At 37.6% G+C, this 15706-nt stretch overlaps 1 protein-coding gene across 1 annotated transcript; it reads right to left on the bottom strand.

Moving 5' to 3' along the window:
- Positions 1–551: 551 nt before the first annotated feature.
- On the bottom strand, positions 552–14773 carry LOC137918355 (cytosol aminopeptidase-like). Its single transcript, XM_068761132.1, has 12 exons — positions 14580–14773; positions 13688–13797; positions 12099–12234; positions 11414–11541; positions 9839–10046; positions 8408–8610; positions 7277–7382; positions 5645–5752; positions 3875–3980; positions 1232–1381; positions 1007–1080; positions 552–754 (listed from the first exon to the last, which is right to left on the bottom strand). Exons 1-12 carry the CDS (start codon positions 14727–14729, stop codon positions 578–580), a joined length of 1656 nt encoding a protein of 551 aa, XP_068617233.1. The 5' UTR covers positions 14730–14773; the 3' UTR covers positions 552–577.
- Positions 14774–15706: the final 933 nt, after the last annotated feature.

Raw genomic sequence — 15706 nt, 5'->3', positions numbered from 1 at the left:
AGTTGGTTTGCTGGCTGTTACAATGGTGTATGCGGCAAAGACAAACAAACACATGTTTTTAGTCATCGTATAGCAAAGAAGACACCGATTATGAAAAACTTGTGACGTTAACTTTTAATTTTTAAACCCAAAACCATTCTACCCTCGTTAAAATTTCCTTTGCCGTTGTTAATTCACTTTTAAAATTACATTAAAAACTGACATAACTTTTAAACCTTTATTAACATACAAAATATAATAAGAGAGATATATGTAATAATGTTAAATTAATACAAATTAAAATGCATATTAAAGATCAATAAATTTTATAAAAAATACTGTACTGACTGTACATGTGTACCACAAAAAATATTTTGACGATTCAATAATAATCTTGGAATAGGTACTGACTTTAGAATTTTGAGATACGTGTTACAGATCACGGTTGATGTGGGTAGTAATAAATCATGAAATAATGAGGGTATGCCTTAAACTGCTGGCCAGTATCGTTAAACTACCCACTTGTACAAAAAATACAAGTTACTTTATCGTGCTCTATATTGGTTTCGAGAGTGTAAGAGGGTGATGGTGATAGTTGTTAATGAGAATCAGTCTTTGCCTCCCTATGTTCCGGGAGCTCTGCGAGGAAGTAAGCCAGGGTTCTTGTGGGGCGGCCGCTCATGCGCTTGCGGCGTAGATAGGGCGGCGCTGCTGCGTGCGGCAGCTTCCCCACTCCCGTCACGTCCAGGTGCAGCCACTCACCGCATACGAAGTTCTATAAACATCGTTTTATAACTACCCTACACTACCATTTTGGACTAAATACAAGCTTTTTGTAGGTCTCCCTAAACTTTTAGTACGTTGTGAAATCTAAGACAAGTCAACACAACACCAAAGTACAACCTGTAGATGTGCGTTGGCGTCCCCATACCATCATGTGTGTGAGACTGCAGTTATGTTATACAATGAGCGCAATGTTGCGGAAACAAATCCTTTGAGACAAGATTTGAATATCAGTAATTATTACCCTCAAGAAAGCTGCTCCCAGACAAGGTGTAGCTGTTCCAGACCCTCTGTTCCTCAGGTCCACTGATGGGTCATCTGCAACGTCATTAGGTTAACCATAAAGTTTTTCAATGTGGATATAAAAAAAAATATTTATGAATAAATAGACTTTTGGTACAAGTTTTGCACTTGTCAATGAGATGTAATCTTCTTTCAGTAAGATATTGAGTTATAAATTTAATCTCACCAGTTAGCTGGCGTTGGTAGTAATGCCAAAGCGGGAAACGCCAGGGTCGATCACCACTGAGCGCACCAGCATGCTGCAGAGCTCCCCAAGCCTCGTCTCCGGTGCTGAAGCAACCAAAGGCACCGCCTCCCGTCGCCAGGAGTATCCCACCTTGATAAAAACACACGTTTATTATGTCCTTAATAGTACAATATGAATACCTACTGTCTAAGGTAAAACAGTTGATGGAAGAAAGGCGAGGAAAAAAAGAAGGTATAAAAGAGCAAAACGAAAAATATAGTGAAGGACAAAAGTAAAGAATGAAAGATATTGTGACGCGTGAAAGAGAGTGATAAATAAAGAAAAGACTGAAAAAAAAAGGTAAAACAGTGTGAAGTACAGTAAAAGTTCTTTATTCACGGGGTAAATATTCCATAAATATGACGCCAATACAGATACTTTGTATATGTGATTGTTTTTTATATGAGATTAAAGGGTATACGTTCTTAGGTGATAAAATTAAAAAAAAAACAATATTAATAAAAATTGACTAAAGTGTTTGAACATTTTCATTATCTTAAGGCTTAAATGATGGTTTAAATAATTTAGTAATTTTCTCTTGCTTGGCAGTTTTAAGGTAAATACTCCTTCAATTCAGACTGACACGCAGCAGTTGCGTTAGTAATTTGTTTCTTAAAAATAAGACGTCGTTCCACAGACGGATCAATGTTCATAAAGAAATCGCAAAACTCATTTGCTATTCTTAAATCTTCGCTAAGATTTTCAAATTAAATGTAACGTTTCCGGTGCTTGTTGCAGCCTCTTCTTCAATGAGCTGTAAATTTAACATTTTAACATAACTTTTTTTATTAGTCCAATTGACGGGATTTACAAAGGATATCGGGTTGGATGCCTATTGGAATCCTTTTATTTTTATGTATGTACTTATTAAACCTGCGAATAGCCGCGAATATACGAAATGGCTGGCACTTTTTAATCCGCAAATAGCGTATAAGGAGCTTTTACACTACACCGATTGGATGTTTCAGACGAAATGCTTCTATTTACAAATGTTTCGAATGATGTATATGTTGCTTGCCTATCGGGCAGTGGCGTACCTAGGGGGGGGGGGGGTGCGGTCCGCACCGGGCGGCACTTACCTTGGGGCGGCATTTTTTATATTTACTTATAGTTGTAAAAAACAACTTATTTATTTCATATTTATTTTCTTTCTTAAATAATAATGGATTATTGTGATTATTATAAGTTTAAAATTTGATTTATAAATTATGATTAACTATATGATTTCGAACATTATTCCTCGGTGTATGTAAATGCATTTTGGAAATTAATGACGCTCAAAAATACCTGCAAATAAAAAGGGTTAAATGTCCATCAATGCCATATAAAACTAAATTCTTTGCAAACACATTTAATGGAACAAAGAGATACGCTAGTACAAAACGCTGTTATGGCAGCCAAAATAATTTGTGAAGAGTTGGAGATATCGACTAAGCGTCGAGTTAGAAGGAGAAAAAATATGAGTGGGGAAAATTCGCGAAACGTGGGGCTATCCTTAGAAGAAGAAGTACGAAGAGAAATGTTTTCATCTATGGACAGAAATATAAAGGAAATAAAAGAACGCTTCGATCAGTTGCATGGCCTTGTAAGAAAATATTCGTGTATAATACCGTGTAGCCTACTATATGAAGAATTTGAATGTCAAATAAATGACTTGATTGACATTGATAAAGAACAGTTCCATATTGAAAGAAAAAGGATGCAGGTTTTTTTGGCTGTACCTACACTAAAAGAAGAGACAAAACATTTGAAAAACGAGAAGGGCCCTCTTGATCTGCTAAAATTTATTCAGCAGTATAGGTTGGAAAATTCTGTTCCCAACATTGTAATTTTGTTAAGAATCTTTTTAACAATTTCAATCAGTGTCGCTAGTTGCGAAAGAAGCTTCTCAAAATTGAAGTTGATAAAAAATTATCTTCGTTTTACAATGAGTCAATTAAGACTACAAAATCTTGCAATATTGTCAATAGAACAAGAAATTACAAATAATATAAATTTTGCGAACATTGTAAACGATTTTTCTAGTATGAAAGGTAGGAGAGTAGATATTATATAAATATATTTACAAGTGCATGCAAATGTATGTAAAAAAAATTTACTCTATGTAATAATTAATATTGATTAAATAACTTAGTAATTTATTTATGTGTATTAATTTATAAAAACCACTATTTGATTGACTTATAATAGAAAGGGCGGCAAACTGGAGATCGCCCCGGGCGCCAAAAGTTCTAGGTACGCCACTGCTATCGGGTTTGCGCTGCCACATCGAGGGCTTACGGAACAGATAGTCCAAATCATCATCATTTTTGCAGCAAAACGTTCACAGGTAGATAAAATTCTCCCCCGTAAATTTACAATAAGACCGATTGTAAACGGTTATCCAGTGTTTTCAAATGACCTGATCAAAAGTCAATTATCCACCAGTCTATAGTGTCCACTCCGGAAAATTAAGGCTGTAGTGGCAGGAATCTGCGCACTTCGTGGCCTGCCTATTGCTACTTCAATAAATTTGCACAATAATTAAAATACGTTTCTAATAAATAACGTATAAAATAGATAACACAAATAAGGTGAGCTCACGCGTGAGAGTGGCTACATCCACGACAAGAGCCGGACGGTAGGCGGCCTGGCCGTAGACCAGCGCGTCCGCCAGCATCAGCCGACCCTCCATATCTGTATCCTCGATCTACATCAGGTTTCAATATAAGTTAACTAAGCTAATTGAATATAATTCTAGATCATTTAACAAAAATCAATCTATACAAAGATTGCATTAAAAGAGTTACATTGACACGTAGGAGGTGCATTTCGTCATCGTCAGCGGCGCATCGAAAAGGGGAATCCCACGCTAGATGGCCCTACATATACGCAGGGCGAAAGAGATGGCGCTCAACAATACTTTTCGCCTTGTGATTGGTTGAATATTAGTTTTGGAGTTTTATAAATCGGTATAAGTATTTTTAATCAATATACACACTTCTTTGGACTTTGCGTCGTCGTTACCTACCAGCCCTAGGAAGAATCCCACAACTGTATAAATATTGAAAAGAGATCACAAAATAACGCTAGTTTATTGGGATCGGTACCCTTATATGATTGGCTGACGGTTCTTATTGGTTGAGCATTCGGTACAAATATCGCAATAAAACTAAAAAAAAAAATTGTTTGCTCTTAATTAGCATATAATATATTCGGAGAGTTCATAAAACAACTTGTAAAAAATCCGTTTCCGTTGTTAAGGATTTTTAAGTGATAATAGTGCTTGGGAATTAATTGCTCTACTACTATGTAGGAGTTACAATATGTCATCGTCAGTGGCGCATCGAAAAGGGGAATTCCACAGAAATATAATTATATACAAACATCGGGCTAAAGAGAGCGCACTACACTACTCGACTTGTGATTGGCTGACGGTTCTTATTAGTTGAACATTCGATACAAAAATCGCTATAAAACTATGAAAACAATGTTCTTTGCTCTGCATTAGCATAAAATATATATTGAGAGTTCATAAAACAAACTAGTAAAAAATCCGTTTAAGTTATGAAGGATTTTTCTAGTGATAATAGTGCTTGGGAATTAATTGCTCTATTACTGTGTAAGAGTTACAATATGTCATCGTCAGTGGCACATCGAAAAGGGGAATCCCACGCTAGAGCGATTTATATTTACGTCGGGCGAAAGAGACAGCGCTCTACAAAACCTCTCGTCTTGTTTTTGTAGTTTTAGGAATCGGTATAAATATGGACTAAACTTGGTGTACATATACACTTCTATTTTTAACTTGGTGTTGTTATTATCTCCAAGAAATATCGGCCCTAGAAAGAATCCTACAGACTCAGACTGCAATTGGCAACATTGTACGCTAGGGAAAACCGAGAAATGGGAGTCAAACAAAAAACCATTTGCGATAATACATGCATTCAAATTGTTTTTATTCGAGCCATCATTTACATACACTGTTCGTTACGTACTGTTCGATTACTGTAACATTATAAGTAGTAAGTTACCATCGACGTGACAATAAACTTAGCCCATATTTTTATGTCTATGAAACAATATTCAACCAATAAAACAACACCAAACCGTCAGCCAATCACAAGGCTGTCCAAGTCACAAGAAGTGTTGTAGAGCGTTGTCTCTTTTGGTTGACGTAAATATATAACGCTCTGTTGTGGGATTCCCCTTTTTGATGCGCCGCTGGCGATGTCGTATTGTTATATGTGCCATTTATGATTTAGATTTTTTGATAAAAATGAGGGCCTGTTTAGAGTTCTATCTACGTATATTTTGATAAACTTTGCGCATTTAAACCTATTTGTATCTCTACGTCAAAATTTGATTAATGACCTGTATGTGCGTTCCATTCAAAGCGCGCACCACGTCCCCCACTTTCATGCACTGTCCGCTGATCAAGTTCTCACAAAGTGGTATTACCGCTCGCACGTTTAGAGCCACCTGGAATAATTAAAATGTTTTATTGTGTTTTTCTATGGATTTCTATGGATTGGAAGCTATAGACCGGTTGGTTACAAGATGATCATGACTTCCTTGCTTTAATTCGGGGGTTCTGTCAAACATCTAGGCATAAGTGACTTTTCAGTTGACAATTCACTAGGTTGGAAGGCCGTCAAGATCTGAGACGGAACTCCAAGGTAACAATTAAGTTACCATCGTATTATCGGAACACTTCGAACAGTGCTAGCCAGAAAAACAAATAGAACAGGTATACTAAGAGAATTCTGCCTATTTTTTTTGGTCGCACTTGCGCTAGGAGGCGAAGGGCGGGGTTCTGAAGGCTCTTAGCCTAACACCTCCTATAAGGTAGCAAAAGCTTGAGGGCTCCCATGGAAGCCTCGGCTCAGGCCGCTACATACTAAAATTTCTCCAGGTTGTAAGGCTGTCAAACTCCATGGAGTGATTAGAATCAAGAGTACCAGTGAAAAGACCTCGACTTGGGCTATCATTCGTCGATAACACCAGTTTAGTGTTCCACCCCAAGGGCGCCCGAGAGGATATCTGACCGCAACGTAAAGTAAATAAGCATTGGGATGCAACAGATCAATAAATACTGGCAATACAAAGTCTGCAAAGACAGATAGAAGACAACAATTAATTTTAAAATGTATTAATACGAATTTTCCATTTATATTTTCCTTACGTTATTAATTATTAATTATATAGAAGCAATTTTAAATTCCCGACCTTTGTCTCCCCTTTCTTCTGATCCATCCGACCTCCATCCCTTAACCCCGGGCCTCTTTCTGATCGGCAGAACACTGACTACTCTACCTTCAACTACGCTTTATGACGTCTACCATACGAGGTTCTCCCGACACCAGGTCCTCGAGTAACTATGACAGCACTTTTGGGAACGTTGGCGCAAATCCTGGCCGAAGTATAGAAACGGCACAAATGGCATGTGGACCAACCACCATTGCTAGGTGATATGGTGGTTCTACAGGAGCCCAGTTTACCACCACTCAAATGGCACGTTGACCAGGTCTATCCAGGCAATGATGGGTTCACCCGACTTGTCGGGTTCCGCGCGAGTAAGGGCATCGACCGAAGATGCGTCAGCACACTCTTTTCACTACCTATTTTAAGTTACGAGCTACAACTTCCACGAAGCCGCACTGTCACCGTGGAGGTATGTTCGCGCGTTGAACTGAAAGTGCCACGGAGGAGCGCGGCAGCTGCACGAGCAAGGCGGCAGGTCAACTTTCGTTACCATTCATCCCAAAGAAGAGAACATCCCTACATCCTCTATAATTAAAACCTAAATTTAGTTGACAACAATTAACAAAATGTCCAGCAATATGTTTTTAACGGAATTTACTTTTAAATAAAGAAGACGAATATTCAACAATATGTTACATTTATTGACACTCAAAAATCTATCCATGCTTTTGAAAATTCAAAAAATATAATTATTATCCTGTATATTAGATGGGAGCTTATTAGTGACATGTAAGATCTTACCTTGAGTTCGGCGATAGCTTTTAACGCCGCGAGGACGACCGCAGCGCCCGCCATGCTGCCTCTGTTCTCCAGCATCTGCTCCGGATGCTTTAAGCACAGTCCACCACTGAGGAATATATTTAAATACACAAAATGGATATCCTACTATACACGTGGAATTCCTTGACATATAAGACGCGATATGCTTTATGTAAGAAAAAGACTAATATATAGCTACTTCCGCTATGTAGCAGTAGTCGTGCAATAAAGTGCACCGCTCGCCAGCCCGCTGATAAATGCGCGTGCGACAAATAATGCGAATTACTCAACTACCACCGTTAAATCACTCAACACGTTTTTCACACCTCCACGGGGCATCCTCAGGAGTAATGTTACACCGATTAGTGCCAAACACCGAGTGCGTGTGATTTGATAAATAAAGTAACGGATGTTACTTTACCAACGAACTCGTTTTTCCTATCTCTGGATGTTAAAAAAGGACTCGGTGTGTGATTTAACGGTGGTAGTTGTGTAATTCGCATTGTTTTCCGCAAACGCATTTAACAGCGGGCTGGCGGGCGGTGCACTTTATTGCACGACTACTGCTACATAGCGGAAGTAGCTATATATTCGTCATTTTCTTACTAAGGATGGACTTCCGCAAAGTAACGTCTGAATCTATTAGATATATGCTTTATTTCAATGGTGTTATGTATGAACTCTAGCTTCCAAAATCATTTGTTGAAGTTTGAGATGCGTTGTTATACCATGTGGAGGACGTAATGCTTAAACAAATGGTTACATGAGGAGTACATGGAGCTGCAGCATTGTGATCGTCATTTCAGCCCATAGACACCCACTGCAGGGCATAGGCCTTCCCAAAGGATATCTATAGGGGATATATAATATTATAATCCCCACACTTAGCAGGCGGGTTGATGATCGCAGTGTGTTATTATAGTATGCATAGGACGTTGCTGTCCATTCTCTAGAAACTTAAAGCACAAAGTATGAATTATATAAGACTACTTCTCAGTCCTGACCGCTGGGCTACCAGTATACCACATATCAGTGATATCTATATCTATTGAAATATTTCTGGTTAAATCTTTGAATAAACTGTATTATTTATAATGCTATATGGAAGCTCACGAGTCGAAGGTGATGCCCTTAGCGGCGAGCAGCACTGGTGGGGTTTGAGGTCCGGCGCCGTTATAGGAGCAGTCCAGAAGTGCAGGAGGCTCGCAAGAGCCCCGCGCCACCGCCAGGAAGGCCTCCATTCCTTGGGCCTCTGCCCACTCTCGCTCGCGGACCCACACCTGTACGCCGAGTGGGCAAAGCACATCCAGGGCCGCCTGGGGAACACTCGGTTTTTTAAGTAGCATACCTACTTGTTATATTTCCACCACTCACGTTATCGTTCAGTCCATAGTGTATGTAAAAATTAAAAATTAATAAATATTTTTTAGTGGTAAATATTTTGAATCGTACCTAGCTTTAACAGTTACGACATTATAATGACCAAAACCTATCTGTTAATAGTGTTATAATTTTAAAATTAAACGGTTTTATTTAGTTCGACCCGTAGGGAATTTATTTGGGTCAAAATCAGAAATTGAAATTTAAGCACCTTCCCGTTGTCAGATTGATCTGAAATTTGACACACACATTTAATTCAGATGACAATACAATATAATAAAATCAATAACATTATAAATATAAGATGGCCGCCGATACAAAATGGCGGATTACATATTTTTCCTTAACCCCCTCAATATGGGTATCAAATAAAAAGGCTACACTAGTAAACACGATGATTATGTCAAAATTTAAAATTCAAGATGGACGCCGTTCCAATATGGCGGACTAGGTACATATTTTTCCACAACCACCACAATATGGGTATCAAAAAACCGTTTAAATTAAAAGTTTTTTAAATGTATTTATTAAATATATATATATCATATTCTTGATGTTCATAATGCTGCACACAGCGCCATCTATTTACTTCATACGTTTCTTACTGTCTTGGCGTTGTACGCTGTCAAAATGTATTCAATTGTATTGCGGTTTATTTTAAATTCCCCACTTTTACTATTTAGTTTTTAAAACTAGAATTCAAATCAAATCAATTCATTTATTTCGTGAATCACATGTCAAATATGGTGATAACAAAAGAGAATAAATACTTCAAATGTGTTCTGCGTAGTGGCATATAAATTTTACGTAGGTATGTATAAAAAAGAAAAAAAATGTCAGTTCTTTGTTTAAATTTAAATTTACATTCACAGTAGTCATTATAATAAAATGTCAAATCGACTTAATTAAGTATGTTAATAATAATTTTTAATTTAATAAAATTTTTCATTTAAAAATTCGTTAACTTTTGCTTTACCAACCAAAATTTTGGGCAAGTTACGGTCAGGTATCTTAATTTTATCAAAAATACACAAAAGCAACGCATGCTTTATTACAACATTAAAAGTCGTTGTCAATAATGACAGATGTCAAAAAGTTTTCTCATCTGTCAAATTTTTTTTAATATCATAAAACAAAGATTCAATTATTTAAAATCCCACTCACCTGCGCAATACCGAAAGGCGTCATCTTATTCGCAGGCATGTCGGACAAATAGCGTGCCCAGTTCTGTGCGCAGCCCATAATCGTGCCTCTATTCCACTGCTGGGAAGGCGTCTGGTCGCCTTCCTTCGTGCTGGGCTTGGTTTTACACTCGTACTTGTCCACTGTGGTGATCGGATGACGGTTCTCATCTGATTTGAACTCTTGGAATCTAGATATAGGATAACAGCGATGACAGTTGCTTTAAGGAACGCAATTTGAAAATATTTTATATCAAATTGTGTTCTTACGGCTTTTTTCTTTTGGTGTACTCAAATGATATTAAAGACCTAAGCAGAAAAAATATGAATAGATCTAAGTCCTCTCTAAACATAATTGAATTGAATTGATTAACAATAAACTTGACCCTCTAGAATTACCCAAAGTGCGACCATTACTAAGTTCAACACGGCGAAGTCCTTCTATATCTAAATCAGAGTTCCTCAAACTTTTTTGTGTCGTAGACCCCTTGCCATGTTTTTCCGTATTGGGTAGACCCCCTACTTACCTGATATTGATTTTCTGTAAATTTATTTGTTTGTCCCACATTCGTATTCATAGAGTGACGAATTGAACAAGTCAGTGCAAGGTAGCGAAGCTCTGAGACTGCGACTCTCAGGTTTTTACAAGTTCAAAATGTATTGCGACCACAAAGCGAATACCAACATCCTACAACTTATCCAATTTTATAAACATATATAATATTTTTTTTACTTCATAGGTACTTTTATAAATAATGCAAATGTTTTGATATTATAAGATAGTATAATATAAATAGGTACTATCAGTGTATGTGTTAAGATCCACTATCGTGGACCCCCATTTTCATTTCATGGACCCCCAAATATTTTTTTGCTGACGTAGACCCCTTGCAGGTTGTCATAGACCCTAGGGGTCTATATAGACCACTTTGGGAATCGCTGATCTAAATAAACGGTGCTCTAATATCGTAAAATAGAATAAGAGGATTTAAACCTAAGATCTCCAATCCCAATTGATTGTTTTATGTGATATATATTTTTATAGCATGGAAACATATCAAGTTATCACTTACTATAAAGAAAAACAATTTTTCCCAGCTATTTTTGTGCCATGTTCCAAGTCTTTCATAAATTTGAGAGTTGTTAACTTGTATCAGGTCCGTTTTCATATTACCACCATTAGGGGGCATTGGCCCAACGTTGGGAAACACCGGAGTAAAATATGTCGCACTTCACATTGTAAGGACCCTATTTAAACTATTATACGTGTCTCTTACTCTCGGCTTTGTTACCTCTAAATTTTTAAAACTTGTTCAAAATTGACAAAAGTAAAACTACGGTATGTGACCTCCAGGGTAGAGTTGATGGATCGAGACCAGAGATTACCCAGCTTTATGAGGTACGGATCAATGGAAGTCACGAAATCGACACCTTAAATCTATGATAATGATCACTGAATCCGTTGATATGCTGACCTGTCAATAGCACATGAGTAAGTAAAGAAACAGCGTGACTTGACTAAAGATGGCGTCTGGTTCTCGGATGTACATATAGTTACCTCCAGGCTGCTAGCTGGGCGGCTTCGGCTGCGGCGTCGGGTGCTACGGAGATGTCCACCAGCGCACGCTTGCAGCCACGTTGCCCCAACGCAGTGATCCCTGCGCCTATCCCCCACCGCACATTCTCCTGCACCATCCATCGCCATATTTATCACTCAAAATAACAATTAAGTAAGTAAAACGTTGATAATTATATTCCAAACAAATCAAGGGATATAACATTTTCCCAATGCAACAAAGTAAACTAAACTTTCAAACATGTGATGTTAATAAAAATCAAAGAAACGTTGTGAAAGACACTGTAGCTGCCACTTGAACCATCATATTTTATCTGTCGCTTACTAAAAATCTATTCTTGATCAACGCCAAAAATAATTCTCTCTTGTTGATAAACAGCGAAATTCGAGAACATTCCATGATATTACATGTAACTTTGTTGAAGCATTAAATAAATCTACTAACACATAACAATCTATCTTTAGACTTAGTATTCTGGCCTTTCCTACATTGACAACAGCTATATTATTATTTAAATAAGAAAAAATATTTGTATTATGTAAATATTATGTTTTGTATTTATATGCCGTGTAATATCGTCTCGGCGCTCTGCCTTCTTGGACACGTAGAAAAGGCAAATGATATCTGGCCAACACACGTCAGGTAAAAAAGACATGAAAAACATACCCGTCCCTCTTCAAGTTCTTCCAACTTGTTATACCCGACATCTTTGCGGCCGAAAGATGTCAGCGCGACATCGCCCAGCTCTGGGTCCACGTCCGTCACAACCACAGAACTCCCAACCCTCAACTGACAGGAGAATCTAAGACCAGACATAAAGAAACGTTCTTTAACGTTGGTGTATATTATTTACATTAATCTTGTTTTGTTTAGGAAATCAATTAGGAGATTTGCTACTATTAAACACATGGTACAAAAGTATCATCATTATTTCGCCAATAGGATATCCACAACTGGACCACCGTTAAGCCTCACCAATAGATCTCCATCAGGAGCAAAAGGAAGAAGTCTACATTCACAACTTTAAGAAGATCATCTGTCTACTTTGTGAGCGAACATCTTACGTTGCGTCTTTGAGGTCCACACCTGAATCTTATATTCCCAGCGGCTATCTGTTCTTCGCGCCATATGATCTACTGACTGCCAATTCAACTTGCCATACTCCTGAAAGTTCAGCTGGACAAGGTACAGGTTCAGATGTTCACGGGGCACGGGGGATTCCCAGAGCACCTTCATCAGTTTAAACTCTAGGAGAGTGAGTTGCTTAATAAGAATCAAAACATAAAATAATCTGTGATACTATTGAAACAGAATAGAAGGAGGAAAGATGATAGTTTAAAGAATGATAAGATTACTTAAGAGGTGAAAGAATTTATGATGGATAAAAGAAATGAAAAGACAAATGTAAATAAAAAGATACCTGAAAAAATTACTACCCGAACTTCTAGGGTCCCTGTCCCACACAAAAAAGGGGAAATGACAGGCACCCAAAAACGAGGACCATAAAAATTGAAACAAATATCAAGTTGCCAATCTACTGGACTATGCCAATGTAAAGGTATATAGTTTCTAAACACCAAAGCTTTTAGGCAAGAATATATACTAAGAGAATAACATTTTTTTCCCACAGGCTGTTGAGGCATCAACAGCGCACATCTTAAACATCATTTTATGCATCTAAGATTGAAGGTTTCCACCAGAGCTTCAGTTCGTCCAATTGCATAGATTTTTCACTGGTTTAGAAGATGCAATCGCATCTCCTCCTTTTTGGTTTCTGTTGTAAGACATTCTTAGCTGGATATAGGCCTCATCATAGATTTTCAATAGAATCAGTTGAAGACTGTCTATGTAAGGATTTGCTCTAAATGGCATGTAATTAACTGTTGTACTAAGGAATTACATTCTAAGGTTGGTAAAAGATAATCTTAATCATTTTTCATCATCTTCCATCACCGTATGACATATGACTATAATAAAGAACCCTAAATATTTAATGGAATCAGGCGTTACCTTGCGGAAGTCCATCCTAAGTAAGAAAAGGACCAATATTTAGCCACTTCCGCACATGCAGCGGTAGGCGTGCAACAAAGTGCATCGCCCGCCAGCCCGCTGATAAATGCGTATGCGGCAAACAATGCTAATCACACAACCGCCACCGCCAAATTTCTCAACACGTGTTTCACCAATCCACGGGGCATCTTTAGGAGTTATGTTACACCGATTAATGCCAAACACAGAGAACAAAGAACCCTAACTCATTCAGGTAGCGCGTCAGCTTTCCCCCACTGCGTTGGTTGACCTCCTCCGCTGCTGGTGTCAGCACCAGATCCTTGTCAGTCTCGTATACACCCAACACCACTCCCTTCTGGAACGGAACATTCAATAATAAAACTATTGTTTCATGGTTCTACAACACGTTGGCAGGTTTTATGCTGCTCTTTCGGCCCCGACAACTGACGGTTCCTTAAGTGATGTACACCTCCTACTAGGGGCTTAACCTATAGTGCAGTGTGTGCAATGCACACGGGCGCCGCCGCGGCGCTCCCTGAGACAGCTAAGAGCATCGTCTTGGACCATCATGTTATAACAATGATATGACAGAAGCGGTCAGCCAGCGTGGTATGGGCGGTTTCTTTTTCCAAAATTTTGTTTCAACTCGAAATAAACCTTATTTAAAAACACAAAACGAAACATGAACTATCGCAGTTCGCCGCTTAGTTTCGCAACAGAGATGTGCTACAGGCATAAGAACAATGAGTGTTATTCTGCCGTCATAAGAAGAAAGGCCGTAACTAATACCATACTGTAAGCTATACCTACTTATAAAATAGCTTTTCGGAATATTAAAAAACTTTCTTGTTACGAAGGCAAAGTTAATAGTTATTGCCGCGAGGGGGGGGGGGTCAGGCCTAGGAGGCGCTTCAGGAACTAGAGCCCCCCCCCTGCCTCCTACTGCCACTTCAGATGAGCAATTCTTAGAGATATGTCAGGGGTAGAGTTTTTCTTATAAGGTCTATCGTAAATTACCACGTTTCGGACCCATAAGTCATCACCGGCAACACACTAGTCAATGACCTTCGTTTTCAGACATTACTGTATTTTGGACGAAATGTTTCGCAGCTATTATCTATTCCATTATCTACCCACCTTCTCATCAGAGCTGGAATTTACAGCTTTAACTTCTTTCTTCCCACCACAGTGTTCTTGCTCATGAGCAGAAATACCACTCACATTTCTCACCGGTGTTCTGATACCAACCGCCCGAAAAACTTTTGCAGTCAATTTAGAAAATCTCATTTCGAATTAAAAAATACGTGAAATAAAATTAACATAAAACTCTGATCATTATTGAACCAACTAGATTAGAGAATAAAAAACAATAGAAACTTTTTGATATTGGAATTTAAAAATTTAATTACAGTAAATACTTATTTATATCGGAAATAAACTTTTTAAGCATTATTATGATTCTAATTTTCGGACACCATTCGTTACGCCTAAATAATGGTAACAAAATAATACATCTCATTTTACCCGGATTATACATGACATTTTTAATCTTTGTCAAACCAATGTTTTTATATAATTTACAAATAGCAAGATCCATCAATGCTTATTTGGATCATGAAGAAATTGATTGGTTATTGTGAGCAAATAGCTATAAAGGTGTAAAAAACCTTTTTCCAATCACACTATAATATCTCTCTGAAAAATGTTTTTTTTTTTTTTAATTACAATACGACACTGCAATAACTTCTGTCAGTACAAATATATGTAGCAGTAAAAACAAAAAGTATTTTGGGAGTGTCTTTGGATTGGATAAGTAACTTTAGGCCAGGAACTTACTTTTTTAGACAGAATAAGTAAATTCAGTGATATGTAATGACTAGGTAGGAGGCTGTTACGCCATCGTCAGCAGCGCATCAAAAAAGAGGTATTCCACAGAAATATAATTCTTTAAATAAAATACATCAGGCAAATCGGAGCGCTCTACAATACTTCTAGACTTGTGATTGGCTGACAATTTTTATTGGTTGAACATTGTTTTCATTGTTTAAAATCGGTATAAATATGGACTAAGTTTGATGAATATACACACTTCTACTACGGACTTCGTGTTGTCATTACTTCCAAGATATACCGGCTCTAGGAAAAATCCCACAACTGAATGGTTGAATGTAGAAAAATTAAACTTTATTACAAAATTCAACTTGTATTTAAAGATAAAAAAAACAACATAGATTTGAGTAAACAAATTTATTGGCAGCATTGGC

This window comes from Battus philenor, unplaced genomic scaffold, assembly GCF_028537555.1.
Source record: "Battus philenor isolate CCGP_79_NKW_IND1 unplaced genomic scaffold, ilBatPhil1.0.hap1 SCAF_14, whole genome shotgun sequence".
In the NCBI taxonomy this organism is placed as follows: domain Eukaryota; kingdom Metazoa; phylum Arthropoda; class Insecta; order Lepidoptera; family Papilionidae; genus Battus; species Battus philenor.
Note: the sequence above shows the minus strand (reverse complement) of the source record. Positions and strands in the feature narration are given on the sequence as shown.

Bases quoted from the DNA above. Each gene is read 5' to 3' on its own strand.
- LOC137918355 (XM_068761132.1), bottom strand. From the start codon at position 14,729: ATGAGATTTTCTAAATTGACTGCAAAAGTTTTTCGGGCGGTTGGTATC. The intron at 7,383-8,407 runs GTGAGCTTCCAT...TATATTCCTCAG, and splicing joins AAGGGCATCACCTTCGACTC to TGGTGGACTGTGCTTAAAGC. The intron at 755-1,006 runs GTAATAATTACT...CGATGTTTATAG, and splicing joins TGGGAGCAGCTTTCTTGAGG to AACTTCGTATGCGGTGAGTG.